This window comes from Astyanax mexicanus, chromosome 20, assembly GCF_023375975.1.
Source record: "Astyanax mexicanus isolate ESR-SI-001 chromosome 20, AstMex3_surface, whole genome shotgun sequence".
NCBI lineage: Eukaryota > Metazoa > Chordata > Actinopteri > Characiformes > Acestrorhamphidae > Astyanax > Astyanax mexicanus.
The window spans coordinates 17,071,092-17,098,235 of NC_064427.1; the positions used below are offsets into that span (position 1 = coordinate 17,071,092).

The following is a 27,144-nucleotide window of genomic DNA, read 5'->3' on the forward strand; positions in this document are numbered from 1 at the left end:
TTGAGATCATTTAGAGTTTATTCCACAGATCGGACAAATTACAAACGATTCACAATATTGTCATGCATTCAACAACAAAAAAAAAAACATTCATTTATATGAAATTCGCATGAGGTATTACATATTTCACTGTGGCACACATTGACTTAAGAAGGGCGGAGGTAAGCAGCGCACTGAAACCATGGCACAAGTTTTATAAATCAATCAATAAATACAAAAACATATTTATAACACAAATGAATAAATACAGATAAATACAAACAATTTCAAATAACAGAAGTAAAAAAAAAACATTCTTGCGTTTTATGTGTAAAGCAATTAAACACTCTCAGAAAATATTTTCTCAGCTTTCAGACAATATTTAACAACAATTTCCAACCAATCATCTTACAGAACAAGGCCTGATGAGTAAAACAAAGGCGTACAAATAAAAAAAAAATGTGTTAGTGTTACAAACCATAGTATTAATAATAATATTAATAAACAATAGAATACTGTAAAATAACCAATATTGAACCAATATTGCTCAGTTTTAAGATGAAGTATACAGCGCCACCATGTGCAAGTATTACTGGTACATATGGCTTTTCTACAAGCGTACAGCAACATCATACACACCACACCGCGCGTGTGTGTGTGTGTGTTTGGTAACACAAGTCAGGCCGCAGTTCTTACACTCGTAACAGATTCACTTAAAGATTAACGATTATTTATATTCCATAATTATGTCACCCAACCAGCTTTAAATGGGAGATCCACCAAAAAATAAAAAATAAATAAATAAAATCTGCATAATTATAAATTGTTTTTTTCCAACGTAGGCAAAAGGTGGTGTGAAATGCTCCACTCTAAGAGAAAGTATTGTCAAAATTATAAAATTTAAAATAGCTACATTGTAAAAATACATAATAATAATAATTGGCAGCTAACAATAGTTTTTAAAAGAAGGTTCTATATAATGTGCACATGTATGCTGACAACATTGTCTATATATTTTAATATATTCTTTAAATAAATACTATTAATATTATTAATATTATTAGTATATTATCTATTGGCTGATTATATATATATATATATATATATATATATATATATATATATATATATATATATATATATATATATATATATATAAGGCAAAATAGAATATGAAGTAAACACTATTTACTGCTGTTTTAACATAATGAATATTTCACATAAAACTGGTATAAAATTAATGGATAATCACTTTACATTTTTGACACTAAATACATGGAAAAGGCTTTTCTAATATATAAATGAAAAAATAAATAAATAAATAAATACAATAAAATAAAAGGACCTCTGCTTCTAATCAACATTCACCATTTCTCTGGACTGAAACATCTCACACCAAACCCACCATATATATATTTTTTTTATTAAATGACCTTTAACAATAACTGCAGCACTGTAGTGGTGATCTCCAGTTGTGATACTGAAAAGTGTGTTATTAACCAATGGTGGCGCAAACCATTCTGTCCACTAAAGGACTAATAAAGTTTCCATTATAGACTATTTGTGTGTTTTTATGTTCCCACACGTTACGCAGCAGCACAGATCTCAGAACAGCGACGATATTCACAACAAATTTACAGAACAAGAAGATCAGAGAGCAGAAAGCAGCAGGGAAAAAGCATGAAGTACGACGCTCAGACTCCCAATCAGAGATCAGAACGATAAGATAAGACATCCAGAGTGTGTGTGTGTGTTTGTACGAGAGAGAGATGTTGGAAGGCAGAGTTGATGCAGGGTACACAACATCAAGAAGAGAAAGATAACAGAGAGAGAATATAGATAGAGACAATATAGAGATAGAAATAATACAGATAGAGAGAATACAGATAGAGAGAATATAGATAGATAGATAGATAGCTAGAAGAATGAAAGTATGGAAGCTCAGTGTTTGGAGTCTCGGGGGTAGAACTCTGCCAGTGTGCTCTGAGGGATCCTCTTCAGCATCTCCTTGGGGAAGATTCTCATCAGCTGCCAGCCGATATCGAGGGTTTCGTACACAGTCCGGTTTTCGTACGCACCTACAGATCAAAGCATAACAGCAATATGACCTCCAGACTCCGCCTCTTTTTGAACTGCTGCTGATGCAGCATTGCCAAGTAGCATCACAGCGTTAATACTCGGATGAAAGCACAGCGACTAGGTTCTGATACATCAGCTCACAGACACAGCCTTGTGCTGATCCACATCACCCTAGGAGTGATGAGGTGAAAGAGAGAGCGCCATCTACTGTACCCACCCAGAGAGAGCAAAACCTACTGTGCTCTCTCGGGGCTCCGGTAGCTGACAACCACTGAACCACTCAGCACCCCACTTTAAATCCATATCTCTATCTTCTTGCTATTTACTGTATTAACTTTTTACTGTTTATTTGCAGTTTATCTGCATGCATTAAATATTGTGTACTTTATAGGTTGTCTGTAGACTTTTTTCTTTTATTTTGTTACACTAGTGGTATCATTTCTTTTATACAACATCAGGGTCTTGCTCAGTTATTGTTTACAAAATAGTTACACACAGACAAAATAGATTATTCTGTTTCTAATAAATGTATGAAACTGCTTTATTTATACTAAATAAAACATATATTTGTTTTAATATTATTGTTTATTTATTTGTACTTTAAATATAATGACATCACAACATTTATTAAAATGTCACGATACTTTTTGATATATTGGGTATTATTTTATGGCCATATTGCCCAATTTATAAACTAATCAACATGAAGCACAGAATGTCCCACCCAAAAATTAAAAATAAATAAATAAATAAAATAAATAAATCACCTGGGATTTTAAGGAACTGTTGTTAATAATGCATTTTTGTATGTGAGAGAATGATCATAAATATTGTTTATCATTAAGATTTAAAAAATATATATTTTATATTAATATATATATTTTTTATAATCTTATTTTTACTAGATCATCCAGCCCAACCATGAACACACCCAATGTATTAGTAGCTTATAAGCAAACTTAGAAACACTTAGCCCATGTCCATCAATATGGCTATTTTTTATAAGACTTCATAAGAAGTCTTAATTTATTTGGCACCAATGTGATGATATAAAGCCACATTGTCTTATTATAACATTTCAACATTTTTAGCTTAGTCATCTTTATTTAAAACTATGTTTAGCTTTTATAAAAAAAAAAATGTGTAAATTTTCCAATTCATCCTGGATCAAAGTAAAAGATACTACAAACAGATAATGGAAATAATTTAAATAAACAATTCAAATAAGTCAGATAAAGGTGTAATTAAAAAAAAAATATCACAAAGACCAGATCTCACCATAACCTTAAATAAACTCTCCAACTACCGGTACTCACCCTGAGAGATGAAGTTCTTCTCAAACTTCTGCAGGAACTCCAGGTACAGCAGATCATCAGGAGTTAGAGCCTCTTCTCCCACCACGGCCTTCATTGCCTGCACGTCCTTCCCGATAGCGTAGCATGCGTACTGAGAGCAGAGAAACACACATTTACACAACCACACATTTGGAAATCAGACATAAAATATTTGTATATTTGAAAAAATCTCACCAGCTGATTGGACACATCTGAGTGGTCCTTGCGCGTCATCCCCTCTCCAATAGCGGATTTCATCAATCGAGACAAAGAGGGAAGCACGTTGATTGGAGGATAAATCTGCACACAGAACATATATCCTTTATGTAAAATAAGGATGCACTGATGCCCTGATTTCCCTTATAATTCAGATTCACAATATTACCTGATTTTTAAGCATCTTAAGTCAATACAGGGTACCAATACTGATACAAATTCTGACTGATTTACTACTAGAGATGGGATCAATCCTATCCAGTATCAGTATAAGGTCCGATAAGGATGAACCACATTTTTCGCACTAAAGGTCGCCTTTAAAATCCTTTAATTTTCCCAAAAATCGTCAGTGCGTATGTATGAATTCTTACAGTCAGGTATTAAGGAGCAGTAAAGCCACTCCACTGAAGTACAGAGTTATACAGGAGTTTCAGTTTAGTGCTCCAGTACCAAGACTGGATCAGTATTAGCATTAGCTGCTAACTGCGCTAAACGCTAGCTCTTTCACTGTTCAGATGTGAGTATTATTGGCCTGTAGCCTGCCGATAACCCCAGCTAGCACTGCTGGAGCAGGATAAGCATTAGCTGCAAACCGCTGCGCTACCTCTTTTGCCGTTCAGAGGTGAGAATACTGGATTGTAGTCTGTGTGTTTACAGAGTTAAAACAACCTACGTTGGACGAACCGCTAACTAATATCGCCCTGGTTTACTGGAACACTCAGGGTTCCTCAGTGTATCGCTAGCGGTTAGCTGCTAATGCTCCAGCTGTAGTGGAATTCTGTCAATCTAAACTTTCAATTTCCAGGACGTGGCACACTGACCAACTGCTAATATATAATATTCTAATTTTCTGAGGTACTGATTTTTGGGTTTTCATTGGCTGTAAGCCATAATCATCAATAATAAAAGAAATAAGCTCCAAGCCTATTTTTACCATTTTCCGCCTGAAATTACATACTCACATTTGAAGGCTTATCACTCCAATATTAAATTATTTAGAGTCAATTCTATGAATTAATATTACTTAGAAGCCTTTACACAATTCATTTAAGGCATTTTAATTATTCAATTGAACATGTAATGGGCAATATATGGTGAAAACCAGGAAAATTTTTAGGCGCTTTTCAGATTTTCTATTATTTTTTTTTATTTTCAGACACATAAAATGAACTATTTATATGGATGAAGGGTTTTGACAACTCTATATTTTACTATAATGTGTTTACAATCATCATATAAAATTTTAAACTGCTACCTATTACTGGTTAGAAGTTATAGTGATTTGAACCAGTAATGGTCTATTCTCTCTCCAAAGGACTGGAAACTTTATAAGCATAAAAACTACCACTTTTATAACTCATTTTGCAGTAAACTCTGGGTTTTTGTGTGGTCTACTCATATACAAACAGAAATCCGCACTGTCTCTTTAAGAGCGGTTGTTCTGCTGAGTGGAAAATCTATTAGAGAAAGTTTCTATGGCCAAGCATCTCTCTTCCTTAGCCTTTCAGCTGGCCGAGCTCGCCACCTGATTGGCTGAGAGACCTCATTCTCATACCGTCATGTCCAGTAGGCTCCGCCCTGTCTGGCTGTGGGCCAGAATCGGAGCAGCGTCGAATAAAATGCTTTTAATTCGTAATTAAAGTTTAGATTCCGTCTCACATTATTCCTCGCGTGGGGGGGGGGGGGGGGGGGGGATATAACTGTGGATTATAGGAGACTGGATCGATGGATTTTCTTGAGTCTGGGCTCTTTTTGAAGGTAAGAGAGTGGGGGACGCGCTGGTGGGTGTTGGGGGGGTGGGGGGAGTGACTTTAGGTAACTACAGGACCAAACCTGTGCATTTTTCAACTCTGAACACGCGCTGCAACGCGCTCTTTCAGCTCTAATTCAGGGACCGTACATCCTACACAGTTTCGGAATCCGGAGAGCCAGACGGTTCGAATGGTGTATAACATGTCCGCATTCGATCAAATATGGACGTCCGATAAACGGAAATATGAAAATTATGATTTAATATTTTCATAACCAAGGCATATTTCGCCCTAAATGTTTATTTTCTGAAAGGAGATACAGCTAAATAGGCTATATAACTGAAAAGCAGAGATTCTAAGCTTTAAAATGGTATATGGGTGTCTATATTGAACCTATAACTATTCATAAACACAGCCAGATATTAAATATCATATTTTTCTGGCCCGCCGGCGGGCCAGGGCATGTTAAGAGGTTAAAATAGATCACTCTGTGTAAGATAGATAGATAGATAGATAGATAGACAGACAGGCAGACATATGTACTAGTAGTTAGCATGGCAGTAATCATTGTGAAATTTCTCACCTGTCTGTTGTGAAGCTGTCTGTCCACATAGATCTGTCCCTCTGTGATGTATCCAGTCAAATCAGGAATAGGATGTGTAATATCTGCAGGAAATGAGAAATATGAATAATAAGTATTTATATAAGGATTTGTATTTATTAAAACGTGATAAAAAGTACTTATCTTTGTTAAATAGCGCTCCTCTGCTCTCCTGCACCTTTCTGAGATTCAGGATTTTGTGCACTTAAGAGGCTTAAGAATGATTGAGATGGAGCATATTTTATTTTACCCCTGCAGCTAAATCAGTTTTTACACCGTTATTCACACATAAAGTAGCTCCATACTTCAGTGGTAAAATCCGGAGAGCTCTTACATTAAAAACGAGGTGTTTTAAGCTTTAAAAGTGCACAAGAAGTTTATCACTCTTTACCAATAAATTTCCATGTTTTTTTCATGACTTTTTCATGCCTCCAAGGCAAATTATCATGACTGTACAATTTTTAAAACATCAGTGCAGACATGGACAATAAAATAAAATTGATTATAGTAGGTCTAAAATGAATCTTATAAAAATGCTGACAATCTTTAATAATAAAATGTGTTTATAAAAATCAGATCCTGAGAGCTCCATTGTGTGAGGTAAATTGCAGAATTAACTCTGAGCTGACATATTGGAGCTCAAAATAAACTAAAACAAAGATTTGTAGACTGAATTTCCACGACTTTTCCAATACTTTCAGAGTATTTTTATTTTTCCAAAACATATTCAGGCCTGGACATTGCTACTTTCAGATTCCATGATTTTTCCAGGTTTTTCATGACAAACTCTGCTTATTGTGATTATTAAATTTAAGATGGTGGCGCCCAGAGATTTAACTATGCTATAGGAAGAAAACATGGCTCTTCGGATTCTACCAATGAAGTGTGGAGCTACTTTGAGCTGGATAACGGTGTAAAAAGTGATTTATCTGCAGGTGTAAATAAAATATACCCCATGTCACTCATTCTACAGCCTGTTTGGGCAAAGTGCACAAAATACTGGACCTCAGAAAGCTGCAGGAGAGCGGAGGAGAGTTATTCAACAAAGATAAGTTAAATTTTTTTCACATTCTATTTCACCTAAAGTCCATTTTACACCGGAGTTCTCTTTTAAGATCAATATGAGAGGAAACAGACTGGTGCTCACCGTCGTTAGGCATGGTGAGAATGGGGATCTGAGTGATGGATCCGTTGCGTCCCTCCACGCGCCCGGCTCGCTCATAGATAGTAGCCAGGTCAGTGTACATGTACCCGGGGAAACCTCGTCGGCCTGGCACCTCCTCTCTGGCGGCTGACACCTTCAAACATAAATGATAAACGACATCATTTCCTCCGGTCACAGAAGCATATAATAGAACACAGCCCTGTTTTCGCACCGCATATAATGCATATATTTAAATTCCCCAAACCAGACTCTGTAAGTTTTCCTAGGCGGCCGCGACCAACGCTTGTGAGAACTGCGCCTCTTTCGAGAATTGCTACCTGCTTTCCGACCTGTATGTAGTTCTTACAAATCTACAAGAACTACAAAAACCCGCTATTTGGATTTGGTTAATTCTTTACAGAAGCTAACTTGTAGTGAGCAGCAGCTCTTGTAGATGAACTGAATCATTAGAATCTGTTCACTAAAAAGATTTGTTCAAAAGATTTGTTCATTCGAACGAACCTATTGTGCTGTTCGTCTGTGCTGTACCGGAGAAGCTCCAGATAAAGACAGATTACAAGTAAATCAGTTGGTATTTCTGTTGTGTAAGGAGCTTAAAATGTAAATAAGAGAGTTAAAAGGTTATTAAAACAACCAGAGTGTAAATGCAAAAACGACAGTGCCGTTTACACTTATTACACTTTGCAACTGTGGGGGGAGCCCACGAGCACAAAATCTCAATCCTACCTATTGGAGCTTTAATCCCCTGATCTAAACCTGACTGATTGAGGTGTGTCCAAACTTTTGACTTTGGAACTGCAGTGGAATCATAGTCAAAGTCTATGCACCGGGTTTTAAACTTTTATTTGAGTCTGTTTTCTAATTTAAATCAAGCTTCCTTTAAAATAAATACATAGGAATATATATTTATATGAATCTTTAAAATAACCAGTAGATTATTGTATTCATAATAAACATTCATCCATTTATCGAGCTGTTAACTTGCGGTTTCTCAGGCTGGTAACTTTGATAAACGTATCCTGTACAACAGAGGGAACTCTTGCTCTTTCTTTCCTAGGGCGGTCCTGATGAGGGCCAGTTTCATCATAACATTTCTTACGGTCCTTTTTGCAATTGCACAAGTTATTTAAATACTTTTTTTCATGTTGACTGACCTTTTATTTATTCTATATTTAGGTGAGAATTTATTGATTCTCATAATCTGGATTAGAACATTACTCAAATATTCACTATTCACTGTATACCTGTAACTCTACCTCTTCACAACTTTACTTTAACTGATGCTCTCAAACACTTTATTAACAGACAAGAAAGTCAAGTAATAACTCTTGACAAGTTCAGCATAGCTGTTAACTGAAAGCATGAATTCCAGGTGAGTCTACCTCATAAAGCTGACTGAGAAAATGCTAATTTAGTAAATAATTAGTTTGGATCTATAATGCAGAAAAGTGTGTACAAACTAATACTGTAAATCACGATTCCAAAATTTTGACTTCAATAACGATACTGAAGTGTAGCATCACGATTCTCAATACTAAAACAGTACTTAGTCCTTTCTTTTGTCTGTATATAAAGTATTTATTGAAATACTTTGCAACAGATCACATACGTATATAAACCTTTCCACAGGTCAGATTACATATAAGGGTACAAAGTACAGTACAGACCCTCAGGATGATGGATTGATCTTATGATTAAAGTTAAAGCTAATTTTGGAGATATTAAAGCCTCTGACCTCTCGCAGAGCCTCAGCGTAGGAGCTCATGTCCGTCAGGATCACCAGGACATGCTTCTCACACTGATAGGCCAAGAACTCAGCAGCAGTCAGCGCCAAGCGGGGAGTGATGATACGCTCAATTCTGTAAACAGGAATTAATGATAATTAGCTTATAAGTCAAATTATTTCATGAAAATTCATGTGAAAAATGTATAAAAGGAACTTACTGAATCAATTACTTAATTATATTTACATTTAGCCAACATTTTAAACTTGTACTTTACTAAACATGTATTCTAATATCTGAAATTAATTTTTATTACTCCATTTGTAATTTTTATACATAAAAATCCCAATTTATAATAAACTACTGCATGGGTAAATACTGTATGTTTCAGCGGACAACATATTATTTAACTCAAACTGATGCAGGGAGTATCTTCTCATTAATTAAACAACCATGTGGAAAGACACTGTGATCCTGTGCTCGTGGAAAATATCCAGTTTGTCTGGTTCAATTATTGGCATGCATTAATAATGCAGAAAAAACATCTTAAGAAGAAACTGCTGCTGAAACTACAAAAATTTGGTAAATCTTGTTTAATAGTGAAAGTAAGAGCTTTACCCAAGACACAATGAGCAAGAAACTCAGGGGATTGGGTCTAAACAGCTGTGTAGCCTTAAGAAAAGCCCTTAATAGTGAGGATAACTGGTAAGAACAGCTTCAGTTAGCTAGGGAGAATAAAGATTGGACTCTGGAGTAATGAAAGAAGGTCATGCTTCTTTTTCATCACCGTTATGAGCCCAAAGAAGGAGGCTAGCTGACTTCCTGAATATACTGAGCAATACCAGGTTATTTCATCAGTGGGTTTTGTTGTTTTCTGATGAAATAGGAATATTTCATTGAGTTTACTTAGATTGTGAAAGAGTGCTGATGGTTCAGGGAGCATGAGATCATCACTAAATTGATGCTGAATGAGCTGAACAGGTTTAAAGTTTTAAAATGCGCTTACGTTGGATCGTTGGCAAGATTCAGAAACAGGCAGACATTGTCCATGGAGCCGTTCTCCTCAAAGTCAGACTTGAAAAATCGAGCTGTCTCCATGTTGACCTGAAAACATACATAATTATAAAAGTTAAATCTGTGATTTACTGAGTATCGTATTTTTCGCACTATAAGGTGCACTTAAAATCCTTTAATTTTCCCAAGAATCATCAGAGCTCCTCAAAATCCGGTGTTCCTTATGTATGAATTCTACCAGTCAGGTATTCATGAGCAGTAAAGCCACTCCACTGAAGTACAGAGTTATACAGGAGTTTCAGTGTAGTTCTCCAGCACCAAGACTGAGAAACAGTATTAGCATTAGCTGCTAACCACAGTGCAAAGTGCTAGATCTTTTACCATTCAAAAGTAAGTATACTGAGTGAATGTACTGCTGAAGCAGCATTAGCATGAGCCGCTACCTGTGCTAAGCGCTAGCTTAGAGTATATCGACTATATAGAGTATATCAGACTATACTCTTCGTGTTTACTTTGTTAAAACAAGCTACGTGGGATGAACAGCTAGCTAATATTGCCCTGGGTTACAGAAACACTCAGTGTAATCCACAGTGTTGCGCTGTTGTGCAGCATTTCCTAGTGCTAACTGTGGCTAGTGCTAGCGGTTAGCTGCTAACGCTAATGCTGCTACATCTAGCCTTAGTGGAAATCTGGAAATCTAAGGTTACTGTACTCACCCAATTTTTCAGGAGAGAAATCTGTGTAGATTAACTTACAGTGCTTGTTTTACTTTAATATATATATATATATATTTTTTTTTTTTTTTTTGTTTGTTTACTTAGCTTAACTGCTGAAATACGAGGGGAAACATGGCAACACCCCTGTTCCTTACTAGTGTTGGTTCATGCCCCTTATAATCCGGTGTGCCTTATGTATTAAAAATAGACCAGGAAATAGACATGCATTGATAACAGTGTCAAAAAATATGGTGAGTCAAGTGATTGAAAGTGTTTTTTTCTCACCCCCATGGCAGCGAAAACAATGGCGAAGTTTTCCTCACTGTAGTCCATCACATCTTTAGACTTCTTTACCAAACCAGCCTGCCTACAGATCTGTGCAGCAATCTGAAATTTCAACAGAGACATTCAATATATTTCATCTAGCTTAGATAGTTAGTGTCTACCTGTAATTAACTCTATATATTACATTAGAATACTAAACCCAAATAAACATAATAAAGTCAGTGTTTAGTGAGAGTGTCTACCTGTAATTAAATCTATATACACTCTAAAAAACAGAGGTACGCTAAGTTCACTCTTCATAATTGTACCCTCAAAGGTACAATATTGGTCTTGACAGGATCAGATGTTCCTCTAAAGTACAAAGTCATTCCTAACAGCAATAAGTACAGACTTGTACCATTTAACCAGCCAAAAGGTACATTCAGTATTCTGTATCACTGCACTGATAAACAGTATTTATTTTAATTGCACATTTTTTTTTATTTGAAAGCCAGACAATTTTGGATCATCAAGTTCTTGACACATATTCAGTTAATATTTCAGATAATGTTTATAATCTTTATAGGCACAAAAAACATGGACACCTTTCAGTGAAAGTCCTTTTTTGTACCCATGTTTTTTGTGCCAGTAAAGATTATTAATTAAATGATATAAGGTACAGCCCGAGAGACAAGCTTTGTACTTTTAAGTACAAATCTGTACTTTTCTTAGTGTGCAACATTAGAACTCTAAGCCCAAAAAAACATTAAAAAAGTCAGTGATCAGTGAGAGTGTCTACCTGTAATTCTATGTAACTCTATGTCTACTAGTGTATATTCAAATGTTTGATTAACTTTACTCATGTTAAGTTTATTTTATTGCACTGAGTTTTATATGGTTATCTTTGCCTGAACTCATTTTCGCGCGCGGCCAAATAGAGGAGGCGCAATGACGCGCGCTCCCTCATGCGCCCCGCCGTGCTCGCGGGTCTCCAGCACCAGGGGTAAAATAAAATAAAATAAATTCATGTTTAGTTAAAGGTGTGCTTTTTTCTCTTTTCATTTTTTTTATTTCCCAAACACTACAAACCATCCAAAGGTGCGGTGTGTGGCAACCTAGTCTTATTTTCCATGCGAATGAAATGGTACGAAAAACTAAACACTGGCATGCTCATGTATACGCGAGCGCGAGAGAGAGATACGATGAGAGAGAGAGCGAGACTGTAACAGCGCGAGAGATTTAAATTAAACAGTGATTAAACAGCTTCAAGTTATGCACGTTATCCATGGCTCACTCATCTGGTGGAGGGAAAATCACGCTATGTTTCTGTTTCCGGAGGTTTTAATAACAACAACAATAATAATAATACGTATAGTTATTATTTATTCAATTTTATTTGTATTAGGTATTTTAAAATTCTTCTTATTGAAAAACACAAAACAATTTTGTATTTAATTAAAATAAAAAATTGCGTGAACGCAAAATTTGCAGACATTTTAGAAGTTATTAATTTGTGTAGATAATAATTCTTTTTAATGCATAAATATAAAAATGATTTAAAAAAATAAAATTAAACAGAAGTAAATGCATAAAAATTAACTCTTGCCATGAATCATTTCTGAGAGTGTTGGACCAAAGTTTTCTCACCTGCAATTTAAGTGCCTAATGCGCAGTTCCAGAGTTGCATGATTATAACATTCTAACTTGTGCAACTTTTATTTAAAACAAAGTGAGATGTGTTACTTTACTTCATTGTGATTATCACGCCATAGCTTTATATAAAATAAAAATAGCATTAAAAACGGAGCCCGACTCGGCGTGGAAAGTTCTGGTCCGGCCTCGGATCGGATTGGGTTCGGGCAGAGAATCTAAGCTTTAGACTACGCTGATGTAATTTATAGGCAGGCGTCCGCCAGTGCCCTGAAACCTCTGAATTCAGTCCATCATTCTGCTCTAAGGTTCATTACTGGTGACCCTTACACTACTCACCACTGCAGACTGTACTAAAAAGTAGGCTGGTCCTCACTAGCAGCTCGACGAGAAACACACTGGCTTATATATATTTATAATTCGCTCTCTGCTGATTTCTATAAACACCAGTAATTATCAGACCTGCTCTAGTGACTGGATCACAATCTGCTTTTAACTACAGAGCACCAGTGCGATGGAATTCACTACAGGAAACTCTAAAACTCAGCTCACTGGTGTCACTAAATCATTTTTAACTTTCAATATCTAACCACCTTCAGACAGCCTGTAACTGTTTTAGTTGAGTTTTTCTTTTACCTTGTTATTTATTTCAGCATTTTTTTTATTTTACATTTTTTATTTATCTAAATTTATGTTTTACCATTCAGCCCTTTTATTTTATTCATTTCATCTTTTTATTTGTTTTGTTACTGCTTTTACTTTTGACCCTAACGTTTTTATTTAATTTATATTCTTCCTTATATATATATATATAGTTATTTTAGTCCTTTAATTTATTTTATTTTATATTTATTTTTTCCTGTTCTTAAATGTTATTATTCTTTGTATTAATCTCTTTGTTTTATTGCTCTACATTTTTCCTGTTTGCATATCCTTAAATTTTGAACTATTTTATTTTTTCTTAATTAAATTTTACATTGGTTGCTAATCTTGCATGTATGCTAAATAACAAAAGAAATGTGGACTCTATATGACACAAATGGCAAATTGTGGTTTAAAATGACAAGTACAAAAATTGAGAGACAAGATTTTTTGTATGACAGCACAATATGTGGCATACTCCACCGAATGTGTGCAATTTCTGTCACCAGGAAATTACATGTATAAATGTGCATACAAATTAACTTTAAAGTACATTTTATTATTAAGCATAGTGTTTTGTACATTTAAGTAAGGTATGTAATTTAATACATTAATACAAACTACTTAGAACACTGAAAAAATAGCATTTGTTACCTGCCCACAATCACAAACCATAAACTTTACCATAACATATTGAGAAGTAATTTTTTTTTGCCTTGTTGTGTGACTCCAAATCCCATCTATGCTTTAATATATATATATATTTTTTCGTAATAAATCCATTATATTTTAGTTAAAATACACATTTTAGTTGTGTCCCTGGGTTTAACTTAGAAGAAACATTTCTACAATATGTTGCATCTACAACAGGAAGATGTTCTGAAATAAACAGCTGGTTCTTCTGAAGATCAAGGTAAGTAAAATAAAGTTCCCTCATTATTTTTCTGTATATGTGATCTTATTGTAAGGATGACTGAGGAGCCAAATCTCAACACTCCTGTTACCTAAATTAATTCTTACATCTTACTTATTTAAGTGAAAAAATCACTTAAATGTGCTCAGTGTCCTCTTGCTAAAAAACACAATTCCTGTTACTTTCAGTCTTGTTACTCAAAACATAACAAGTAACAGAAACGAGTGCCAGTAACAGGAGTGTCTTTTTTGTCATAAATATCAATTATTTGAACATGCAGTCACCATTTCTCTAGAATAAAGACTTTCTTGAGAAAAAAAACAAAATAATTAGTGGACTTGCTTTTAAACATGCTTTTTAAATTTCACATGAGTTTTGCAACCATCTTTGGATTAGAAACCTTGTAAAAAAGTATAAAGTAAAGCTGCATGGGATTGACCAGTACATGTTTTAATTTTAGATTTAATATTAGATTCAGAGTTAAAAAAAAGTTTTAGTTAGTTTTATTTGGAAGACTTAACAAGTAAATGGCACCCGTTTAGTGGAATGGCCCTTTCCAAGGGCGTAGGAGCGGGCTTGATATTGGGAGGGACACATTTGCCAATATGAACCCAAGCCCACCCTACAGTTTCCTAGAACAACATTTGTGGAAATTACTAATTAATGACTAATTAAATGTAAATTATTATAAGGTGATTTTACAACCTAAACATGTTACTCCATGTTACAGTTACTGTTGTTAGAAAAAATTATGCATGCAATGTCTGAATTATATACATATGACAAAAATGATCAGTTATCACCTAATATTTAAAATAATACAGATTTGGTTATTATTATTATTATTATTATTATTATTATTATTATGTATTGGCATGTCAATTCTGTCATATATTTACATTTTCTCCTGCACTTTTATTTAGTTTTTCTACTGAGAGCTCTTCTTAAGATGTTGTCCTTTTATGTAAAAGAATGTAACTTTATGTTTCATAGAAATTTTTATAAACGTCAGGACATGTGGTCTTACTGTGAACTACAAATTATCAGAAGTCATGTTACAGCAGTGTTTCTCAACCATGTTTTTACATATTCTACTGCATATTAACACTGTTCTGCAGATTCTAGAGCTTCCTTTGCTTAAAAGACACTTAATAAAGTAAGTGATGGTATGATGTGTCTAATACACTGCTGATATACATGATTAATTAAGGCTCCATAGGGGGCTAAAGGATTTTAACAGGTAAACTCAGTAAATGACTGTTTATTAGCTGATCAGCTGGATCAGGTGGAAAACACTATTTTGGGGCAGTGATTGGGGTTAAGAAACTGCTTTAAACTACAAACAAAGTACTGTACTAAAGTCTGGCTATCCTCTACATCCAGCTTCTAGCAAACTAGTTAGCTAAATGAATTTTCGTTCATTCCCACTAAACAAAGAGACGTTGAAACGACGTCTTTTCTAGGTCATTTTTGCACGTCCAATTTTGGTCTCCTGAAGGTGCAGACTGTGACGCCAGACGACGTCTTTTTTCTGACGTCTTCTGCACGTCCAGTATTGACGTCCCCCAGACCTCCGGATAAGGGCTAATTCTAGTTTAAATTAAGTCGTTGTGGACGTCTTTTCTACGTGAAATTTACATGTATTCGTTTTTATAGACCAGCTACTTTGAGGCTCCCTGCATAACTGTAGTGCCATTTCAGACGGTGGCAACTGTTCCATTGTTCCAGCTTCAGCAGATCACTGGAAACGCATACAAAGCTAAGCCAAACAATTACTGGAACAGGTTCACAACCTTCTGGAACTAGTTATGCACGTTAGTTATACACAATATGCTTTACAAATAAATTGCATTTCAACCCTCTCACTTTTTCCAAAACATGTCAACCTGCAAAGAACCAGTAAAAGCAAGGGATAAATTAATTACCCCCATCTTACCACTGTTGATTTTAAATTGACCCTTTCTGTTTGGGGAAACATTAATATAATAATAAAAATAATGAGTAAATCTCATTTAGGGTTAATGCCTTTATTTTACATCAACATAACATACACCTTAGATTCACACCATAACAATTTCACTAAACATTTACCTTCCCTTAAAACTATTACAGCTTTACATTACACCTTCCCTTAACAATATTATACCTTCCCTTAACACTATTACACCTTTAACATTACACCTTCCCTCAACACTATTACACCTTCCCTCAAAACTATTACACCTTCCCTCAAAACTATTACACCTTTAACATTACACCTTCCCTTAACAATATTATACCTTCCCTCAACACTATTACACCTTTACATTACACCAGGGGTCTCAAAGTACCGGCCCACGCGGTTTCATACGGCCCCTCACGGGTTAACAAAATAAACATACATCTGGCCCGCAATTCAATTTAATTATTTATGCTTTATTATGTTCGTTTTCATATTTTATCTTAACTTGTATTTTGGTGTGTGTGTGTGGTTTTTGTTTTTGTTTTGCTTACGCTGCGTTGCCTGCTTTAGTAGTCTTCAGTAGCCTTCAACAGTCTAACCTTGCTGCCGTGGTGTGTCCATTAAACTCCGTAGTTATAAACATCCTGAGGTTAGCAGCGCTAACTGACCTGTTTATAATGTAATCCCAGCAGTGACTCCCTGACGCTGCTCTAAACTGCTGCTGTTAGCTGCTTGGGCTGAAAGATGAACTGTAGAGAGCTGTATTATCCGGTTAGTGGGGTTATTTTATTTCATACACAGAAGAACTTAAAAAATTTCAAAACGCTCCAGACAGGCTCAGCTGAGTCCTGTAGCCCGTGGCTGGGCTGTAGCTCTGACTAAGCAAAGACTGCGGGCTTGTGGTGCTGCAGCTGCAGCTCCGACTAGTGGTTGGATGAGGAACTGCTAAATCTGAGGAAATGCTAAATCTGTCACAGCTCACAATTTTTGATTTTATATTTATTAAGCCTTATTTCAGTATCAAACGTTTTGATCAAAGTTAATATAACTTGTACTGATGTAATTTCTATTCACTTGAATAGTTTGGTTCTTGATTGATGGAGTTTTTGGATTTCATAACATGACAAATTAAAAGGATTTATGTTAATAGAGCAACAAGCAAACATTTTTCCATGCAACTGTAATATTTGATTGAATAAATAGTATATTGAGAGTTATTTAACATTAAGGAGTAATTACATTCATTTTATATATTACATCTGGTTACATTTTCTTATATTTGTAAGTTACATCTGGCCCTCAGAGGACAGCCAATATGTCAATGTGGCCCTCGGCAAAAATGAGTTTGAGACCCCTGCATTACACCTTCCCTTAACAATATTATACCTTCCCTTAACACTATTACACCTTTAACATTACCCCTTCCCTCAACACTATTACACCTTCCCTCAACACTATCACACCTTTAACATTACACCTTCCCTCAACACTATCACACCTTTCCACTACACCTTCCCTTAACATCATTATACTTTCATTAAGATTCTAGGTCCTGAGAGACAGCGGTGTGTCCTCCACGTCTTTGTGGTGCATGTTTGAGATGCTCCGAAGTATGAAGTCCTCGGTGGCTGTCCCGTCACATTTCATGACTCCATCTGCACAAGTAGAAAAAGACAAATTAGAAATCTCAGAAAATGTTGAAGATGGCCATTTATTTTTGTCCCACAACAAACTATTTTAAATTGCCTTATTTATGTAATATTCACATAAACTTCCTTCTTCACACTATGGCTTAGCTAACGCTAAGCTAACGGCGGGAATACACATTTAACACCTGACGAGAATTATCGTGCCGTTTTGATTCTCACACATCATACTAAGCTATTTTAATTAATTTTTTCCCACAACAAACTATTTTAAATTGCCTTATTTATGTAATATTCACATAAACTTACTTCTTCATGCTATGGCTTAGCTAATGCTAAGCTAACGATAAGCTAACGCTAAGCTAAAGGCGGGAATACACATTTAACACCTGACGAGAATTATCGTGCCGTTTTAATTCTCACACATCATATTAAGCTATTTTAATATTTTTTTCCCACAACAAACTATTTTAAATTGCCTTATTTATGTAATATTCACATAAACTTCCTTCTTCACGCTATGGCTTAGCTAACGCTAAGCTAAAGGCGGGAATACACATTTAACACCTGACGAGAATTATCGTGCCGTTTTAATTCTCACACATCATATTAAGCTATTTTAATTAATTTTTTCCCACAACAAACTATTTTAAATTGCCTTATTTATGTAATATTCACATAAACTTACTTCTTCTTGCTATGGCTTAGCTAATGCTAAGCTAACGATAAGCTAACGCTAAGCTAAAGGCGGGAATACACATTTAACACCTGACGAGAATTATCGTGCCGTTTTAATTCTCACACATCATATTAAGCTATTTTAATATTTTTTTTCCACAACAAACTATTTTAAATTGCCTCATTTATGTAATATTAACATAAACTTACTTCTTCATGCTATGGCTTAGCTAACGCTAAGCTAAAGGCGGGAATACACATTTAACACCTGACGAGAATTATCGTGCCGTTTTAATTCTCACTCATCATATTAAGCTATTTTAATTAATTTTTTCCCACAACAAACTATTTTAAATTGCCTTATTTATGTAATATTCACATAAACTTACTTCTTCATGCTATGGCTTAGCTAATGCTAAGCTAACGATAAGCTAACGCTAAGCTAAAGGCGGGAATACACATTTAACACCTGACGAGAATTATCGTGCCGTTTTAATTCTCACACATCATATTAAGCTATTTTAATATTTTTTTTCCCACAACAAACTATTTTAAATTGCCTTATTTATGTAATATTAACATAAACTTACTTCTTCATGCTATGGCTTAGCTAACGCTAAGCTAAAGGCGGGAATACACATTTAACACCTGACCAGAATTATCGTGCCGTTTTAATTCTCACACATCATATTAAGCTATTTTAATTAATTTTTTCCCACAACAAACTATTTTAAATTGCCTTATTTATGTAATATTCACATAAACTTACTTCTTCAGGCTATTCAAAATGCACTTGATATTGCCCCCAGTTGCCTAGGTTAATTGTGGGTGCCACAAACTTATATAACTTAACGCTAGCTTAGCGAATTTAGCCAAAGACGGTTCTTTGATTTAGCTTAGATTGGCTTATCAGCCTAGCTCTGGTTAGTGCATCGACTTAATGACCGGACAATGCTTCTACGTTAAAGCTTCGGTTACAGTAAATATTATTTGCATTACGGTCGTTCTCAAAAGTAATTCCAATTCCATTTTAACTATGGCCACTGTTTAGCTATCGTTAGCTAGCTAGCTAGTTAGCTAACTGCCTGGGAAGAGAGGCAACGCCAGCAGGTTCAGGTTAAGACCACAGAGCTAAAACAACTAACACTACAAATACATTAACTTATTATACATATCGTCTTACCTTATAGCTTGGCAGCTGAGTCCGGTCCGGAGCGGAGCTGAGCTGAGCAAGCTGAACTGAATGAGCTGAGCTGAGCTGAGCTACTGCAGCAGCCAAAAAATGTTTAGCGTGTTTTGCCTCGGCATATCAGAGTGGAGTTTATGATGACGTGCGGTCTCAGCAAATCAGAGTGGTGTTGACTGGTTGAAATCAACTTAACAATTTTCCACATAAATTGCATTTCCAAATAAAAATAAAAACATACGTAAATAAATACCTACATTCGTTAATTAATTAAATAGATAAAAAATATAATACTCAAATAAATAATTAGAAATAAATTATGCTTAATCATAAATAATCTATATTCATAGTGATTAACAATATTGATAACAACAATTTTGACATACATTTAAAAATAAATATATTCTTAAATAATGTTAATTTCCTGCACCTGTATTAGACGTCCCCATGACGTCCAAAAAAGTGACCTAGTCCGACGTTCAAATGTTTAACTGCATATTGACGTCCAAGTGGGGTCATAGTTAGACGTCCAAATAGCGGACCTAGTTTGCACGTCGTGTAGACGTACAGAATTGGTCTTGGACCGACCGACGCAATATAGACATGATCTGCACGTCCATAAGACGTCTAATGTTTAGTGGGTTATAGCTCACAGTAAGTCCTGTAATGCTAAATTAATAAACACAGTTTGAAAATGAAATAGTGATTAGCTGATCAGGTACAGGTCAAGTTGAACATTACATATATAGTTATTTTTTCTTTAACCTTGACTCCCAATCTAGGTAATTCTAAAGTTAAACTCACTAACACAGCTGCAGTTTATTAATCACAGTGGGTTTAAACTGTGTGGTGATTCAGAGACGTGTATTTTTAACCATCTATCAGAAACATATCACAGTTTACGTGGTTAGCCTACAAGTTACCTTTCTTTTAGTAAAATCTCCGTATATCCAGATCTGTTTTTAAATCAGCTGAAGCTGCTGCAGCCCGGTCCCGCTGCTAAATCTTACAGCGAGAGGGCGGGGCTTCCCCAACAGCAAACTGCCTCTCCTCCGCGCGCGCAAAACCAGCAAGCTGTTTCTACTGAGAGGCGGGACTTAATACCTGTACCGGCTCCTTGATTGGTCCGGTCTGTCTCCTCATTAATAGTACAGCTGATCTGAGCGAAACAATATCATTTTTTGGGGGGGGCAAGTCCACCTGTTTCTAATATCCCCCCCGGTTTCTACACCAATGGTCCTTTCATTATTTGATGAAATGGGTAATAACTTTAGTAATAGTTTTCATTGTCTCTCTCTCTCACACACACACGCGCGCTCGCATTCGAACGCGTGACGTCACACGAGCGGGGTTATAAACAGATACGAGCATTCGAGCGCGTGGCGTCACACAAGCGGGGTAAAAAAACAGACATTCGAATTCGAGCGCTTGACGTCACACGAGCGGGGGGTATAAATAGCCCGCGCATTAGGGTGAGATCACACTGAGCTCTGGACACGTCTCTGTGCCGTCACGATGAAGCGCTTCTGTGAAACCATGCTCTGGGGCTTTAAGGCCAGAAGAAAGAAGAAGGACATAGAGAAGCAGATACTGCTGGAAGAGGATGTGGTGCAGAAAGAGACTGAAATGCAGCTGGAAGAGGAGATGAAGCTGAAACATAAGGAGGTCCAGCTGAAATACATTGAGATGCAGCTGAAACAGAAGGAGTTCCAGCTGAAAGACACTGAGATGCATCTGAAACAGAAGGAGGTCCAGCTGAAAGACACTGAGATGCATCTGAAACAGAAGGAGGTCCAGCTGAAAGACACTGAGATGCATCTGAAACAGAAGGAGGTCCAGCTGAAAGACACTGAGATGCATCTGAAACAGAAGGAGGTCCAGCTGAAAGGAAAGGAGGTGCAGCTGGAAGACACTGAGATGCAGCTGAAACAGAAGGAAATGCAGCTGAAAGAAAAGGAGGTGCAGCTGGAAGACACTGAGATGCAGCTGAAACAGAAGGAAATGCAGCTGAAAGAAAAGGAGGTGCAGCTGGAAGACACTGAGATACAGCTGCAAGAAAAGGAGGAGGAGCTGGAAGACACTGAGATGCAGCTGCAAGATGACGAGTGGCAGGTGAAAGCGATTGAGTTCCAGCTGTACGAGATGGGGATTCGGCTGGAACTGAAGGAGATGGATCTGGATGACATTAAGAAGCAGCTGAAACAGAAGAATAGGCAGCAAAAAGGCATTGAGATGCAGCTGAAACAGAGGGAGATGCAGCTGGAAGAGAAGGAGATGCAGCAGATAGACATTGTGACACAGCTGAAAGAGAAGAAGATGCGGCTGAAAGAGAAGAGCACGAGGCTGAAAGAGAAGCAGATGCGGCTGAAAGAGAAGAAGACGCAGTTGAAAATGAAGAAGAGGCAGCTAGTGTAGGTGTTTTAACACTGGGGGCAGGGTTTAGAATACTGAAAGAAATACACACAATTGAGTGTGGAAGTGTAGAAAGAACCACTTTACTGCTGAGAAATGAAATGAATACAGATATAGAGCAGTGGAAAGATATTTTAAAAAAATAATAATAATAAAATAAAAATCGCTCGGAGCGGGGTTTGAACACCCGCGAGCACAGGCTCTGAGGCGCAGTGAATGCAACCTACACGCTGCGCCACCGGGGACGAGCCGATGACGTCAGCGCAAGGAAGAACTAAGTGACTTGCAAGCGGGAGAAGGAGAGCTAAATAAACGAAGCGAAATAAAAATAATCCAAGCAGGAATAGTGATTTAGAAACTGTGAAAAAAAACAATAAGGGCTAGAGAGAAAAAGTAAGCGAAGTTAGAAGGGAAGAAGTATCCCCCTCTGGTCGCTAGAAACGAAAGAAAGTTTTTTTTTTTTTGACAAAAGTGCAAAGAGAAAGAGAGACAGACAGCCTCGTGGTGACACGACCAGCGAGGTGAAGGGGTTAGAGCGACACAGGTAGCTCTAGAAGAATTAAAGAGAACCTCTCTGAACTGAGCCCAGTATACACTGTTCCCATAGAGGTTAAAGATAGAGAGCCACTTGGCAACTCTGAAGAGATCGTAAGAAAAACCGGCGTGGTCTTGCTTTCTGACGGGAATACTCAAGACTCTGCGCCGAGGAACTGGAAGGAAGGTATACTACCCTTATAAGGTAGTGACACCAGCTGTTGTTAATCGCGCTGATTACCACCTGGCTTAGAGCGTGGCCTCCCTTTAGTGGTGGGAAGACCACGTTGCGGGCGGCCCCTTACATAATTAATCTGTTTTAGGGGTGGGGGTGTACATTAAACAACCTGAAGGCACAAAAGTGTAACTGGAAACTAATATTTACAATTAAAAATAAATTATAAATAAATACAAAAGCAGTTTGTAATGAGCTTTATTTGCCATAACTTTGCCAAAATACAATGATTTCTGCAATCCAAATCTAACGGATTCTATCTACTGGAATTTTACTGGGTACATGCCCTAAGATAGTGCTTCTTCTGTATTTTTACACTTAGATACAGATTAGGGCAATTCGACAGAACACCGGATATATATATATCTATATATATCTATATATATCTATATATATATATATATATATATATATATATATATATATATATATATATATATATATATATATATACATATATATATATATATATATATTTTAATATCTTTGCCAACACGAGCAGCGTTTTCAGAAATATCCCCATCCACACGGAAATGCCATACCACTCAAAAACGCTGAAATGAACAGGAATTCCCTAGACATTTGGACGTTTTCTCATCACTCCTCAGTAACAACTACTTCATTTTTAAAATTGTCCCACCATTTTATTTTACCGTTAGCGGTAAGGTTTGTACCTCCGGTCAGGAGGATCGTAAAAAACTGCACGCAGCGCATTTCAGTAACGTTACCTCCGCTGTGTTACGTAATGTGAGAGTAACATTAAATTAAGCTGTGAACATGATAATAATCGACAAATTGCAGAGAGAACAGCTGTCCAGTTCAGGCTTTATAGTCATGTAAATTACGCTCACTGGTTTACACTGATTACAAAATACCTGATCCAACTAATAACTAACAACTAGCTTATCAACTAACTACCTGCCCTCGCTAAGGCGGCTAACTGAAGAACCACAGAGCTAACCCAGCTAACTGAAGAACCACCACAGAGCTAACCCAGCTAACTATGCTTTATGTCAGCCACTGCCCCGCGGTTATCAGTCACTGCCCCCCCCCCCGCCGCGGGGTTCAGCTAATGCCCGGCGGCCATCAGCCACTGCCCCGCGGGGTTCAGGTAATACAGTACAGGAGTGGCTGAACCCCGCGGGGCAGTGGCTGAACTCCGTGGGGTATTAGCTGAACCCCGCAGCGGGGGCATTAGCTGATGGCCGCGTGGCATTAGCTGAACCCCCGGGGTATTAGGTGAACCCCGCGGCGGGGGTAGCAACAGGACAGGGATAGTTTAAGTATTTACTGCTGCTGCTAAAATACGTGCCACAAAACATAGTTTAGTGTCCATAACTCCACTCTCTCATCGTAACGCAGCTTGACTGACAAGGAGGGTCCGCATCAAGCACTTCCTGTGTGTTAGACCCTCCCTTTCCGTCAGAAATCGCAGTTTGTAAAAGTGTTTCAGCGTTTGTAAAAGTGTTTTAGCGTTTGTAAAAGTGTTTTAGCGTTTGTAAAAGTGTTTCAGCGTTTGTAAAAGTGTTTCAGTGCTGGGAAAAGTGTTTTGCGTCTTGTAAATTTGTTTTAGTTTTTGTAATTTTGTTTTCTGACATGTTAATTTGTTTTGCACTTCAGGGCCACCATAAGAACCAGCTGTTACACGTTTTAACATTTACCGTCTTGATAATGCAGTGAAATAAACTGGTGTTTCTGGTTGGTTGTCGCCTCAGTGAGGGCAGGTAGTTAGTTGATTAGTTAGTTGTTAGTTGATTATTTGGGTCAGGTGTTGTAATTAGTAATTAAATACTAAACCCTTCGGGGAAGCACTGCTGAACTGAGAGCCACTTTCTCTTATTATCTGCTTTTTAAACACAGACTACACTGCTCAACATTACTGAAAGAGTTTTCACCTGTTTAAATGCTTTATTGATCCTCTGTGAAGAAGAAGAATAATCCAAAACGCGATCTGACCGGAGTTAACTGTTGTTATGCAGAATCCAGTCCGGGGTCATTTCCAGCCGCTGTGCTGTGACGTCAGTTAAGCATTAGCTTAAAGTTAGCATTTTTCAAATTATTACCCTTAAACGATCTCGAAATTCAGAGGATCCAGTGATATTTAGGAAGTAAATGTACACAGAATAAAACATACAGATTCTGAACATATTTATTTACTACAGAAAGTGACAGAGGCCAGTATTTCACAATGCCTTTTAAATTCCCCATTTCCTTGAACCGCTTAGACACGGAACCCAAACTTCAATGGTATATACATCCGATGTAAAAGCACAGTTGAAACCTGTAAATTTAAATGAGCAATATCCTCTGTTTTTTAACTCAACTGTACAACTGTACAATTTTAGGTTTGATTGGTAATTTATTGGGCCTCAATGTAAACACACACTCATATAAACACAGCCTTTAGTGTAAAAATACAGGCCAGTAAAGTAGTTTTACATTTTTTTCATTTTGCTGTAAATAAAAAGTAACACACATTATTAAACCAAATAGAAAGCAGTTATAATCTTATTAAGTTTTACTGTTTAATTAAGTTCCAGGGCTGCATTAAATTATTATTTATTTAAACACTGCAGCTGCTCTGTGTGTGGTGTCATAGCCTGCTGTTTCCTGATTGGCTGGACGCAGCCAATAAAGTTAAGCTCTAATTTACTTTTTAGCTGCTGCATTTAAGGCAACCCAGCATGCACAGCGGCATGCAGAGGGTCTAAATGGGATGCATTGCAGCTGTTTATGGGGATTGGCTATGCTATCTAGGTGTTCAGTTAATAGAAATTACCATGAAATAGTTTTATAGCAGTTTTATCCACATGGCTGGATTTTAGGATTTGTGGATATTGTGTTTCTCTCTTTAAGCATTGTTCAGTGCTGTAAGTGAGCAATAGTCCAGTTGGTATAAAGCAGGGGTGTCCAAACTTTTTTTGTTGGGGGCCAGAAGGAGAAATATATTTGAAGTCACGTGCCACAGACTCTGTAATATAACAAATAGTGAAATATACCACTTTAAATTATACATTTTCCTGATTACTTTCATTTACACACCATTTTACTTGACTTATTATCTTTATCTATCTTTGACAGTGTTGTGTAAACTAAGATTTTTCAAATTGATGTTTCATTTAATGATGTCTCTTAATATTAAACTTCTTAATTACGGCAACTTTTAGACTCTTTGGCCTGTTTTTCTGCGCTACAACTGCGCAACCTCTCTGCTTTTATACTCTTTGGTCGTTTTTCTGCGCTATAACTGCGCACCCCCTTCGCTTTTAGACTTTTTGGCCCGTTTTTCTGCGCAACTTCACTTTCGCCGCTTTTAGACTCTTCTGACACCTAAAAACCAACTTAACAGCGGGCCAACTTTCATTCGATTTCTAAAATACCGCAAATGGCCCGCGGGCCGTAGTTTGGACACCCCTGGTATAGAGCTTTTAGAAAATACCATGCTGTCTAATGCTGTGGTTTCTTGATAAATGCTATAATGTATATTGATCAAAGCAAATATTGATAGCATGGTTTTTAAAGGTCTTAAGCTGCCACATTTGAAGTGTAAAAGATAATAACAGAAATCTCCTTTACATAGAAGCTTAAATATATCTGTACATTTGAAGAATGAAGAATAAAGCCATTTTTTGACAAACTGTAAGATGCGTTGGATAAGCGCGTCATTCTTTTCCACCAAGTCAGTGGATTCTTCTTCTTGGGAAGGGGATGTTCTCCAAAATATATCAGGACCTGTTGTGACAATAGAAGTATTTAACATTTTGCTTTTTTTTTTGTTTAGTTATGTTATTTATATGAGTCTATTTAATTGGCATCACTAAGACTAAATGACGTAATACAGTAATTTTATGACTGTGCATTTATGAACCCTAAGATAGTAGTAAATTTATATATTTTTATCCATCAACCAAGAGACACACACTTCCCTGTTTCACCACAGGTCTGAAATAAATCAAATAAAAATGTTAAAATAAGTGTCAGATCCTGAGAGCTTCATTGTGTAAAGGCTAAATTACTGAATTAACTCTGAGCTGATGTATTTTTATTTTTTATTTTTTTTAGCTCAAAAAAGATTTTCTCCATCGATAAACTGAAACACAAAGATCTGTACCCAAACTTTGTGTATTTCTATTTTTCCAAAACTTATCCAGGCCTGGAAATTACTATTTTTAAATTTCATAATTTTTCCAGTTTTTTCATGACCGTACGAACCTTCCGTATTATAGTTTTGTCTCACTGGCCAAATAATCTCATAAATGAAAAAAAAAAAAAAAAAAAAAAAAAAAAAAAAAATCAAGCATATTATTTCCGGCCAAAGTAACTTAAGCTCAGCTAAATTTAACATGTATTTAACATGTTTATATTCTTATCAAGATAGTGCCGTGTTTACTGATTACATAATGCCTGTATTAACTTTTCTCCGTTCTAATAAACTAGCCACACATTTGACAGTTATTAAGGTA

At 36.4% G+C, this 27,144-nt stretch overlaps 1 protein-coding gene and 1 long non-coding RNA gene across 2 annotated transcripts in view; both read right to left on the reverse strand.

Annotated features, from left to right (window-relative positions):
* atp6v1b2 (ATPase H+ transporting V1 subunit B2) overlaps nucleotides 1-27,144 on the reverse strand; it is a 38,108-nt gene continuing 10,964 nt past the window's right edge. The window contains exons 7-14 of the mRNA XM_007229909.4: nucleotides 10,865-10,966; nucleotides 9,856-9,953; nucleotides 8,861-8,984; nucleotides 7,108-7,258; nucleotides 5,943-6,025; nucleotides 3,588-3,692; nucleotides 3,375-3,504; nucleotides 1-2,057 (exon numbers count right to left, since the gene is read on the reverse strand). Of these exons, the coding sequence (XP_007229971.1) occupies nucleotides 1,921-2,057; nucleotides 3,375-3,504; nucleotides 3,588-3,692; nucleotides 5,943-6,025; nucleotides 7,108-7,258; nucleotides 8,861-8,984; nucleotides 9,856-9,953; nucleotides 10,865-10,966 (930 nt within the window). The 3' untranslated portion in view covers nucleotides 1-1,920. The remainder of the gene's footprint in view (nucleotides 2,058-3,374; nucleotides 3,505-3,587; nucleotides 3,693-5,942; nucleotides 6,026-7,107; nucleotides 7,259-8,860; nucleotides 8,985-9,855; nucleotides 9,954-10,864; nucleotides 10,967-27,144) is intronic.
* On the reverse strand, nucleotides 14,736-20,141 carry LOC125784852 (uncharacterized). The gene is made up of 3 exons (XR_007427440.1): nucleotides 19,498-20,141; nucleotides 17,468-17,645; nucleotides 14,736-17,432 (listed from the first exon to the last, which is right to left on the reverse strand). It is a non-coding gene; the product is annotated as an uncharacterized LOC125784852 (long non-coding RNA).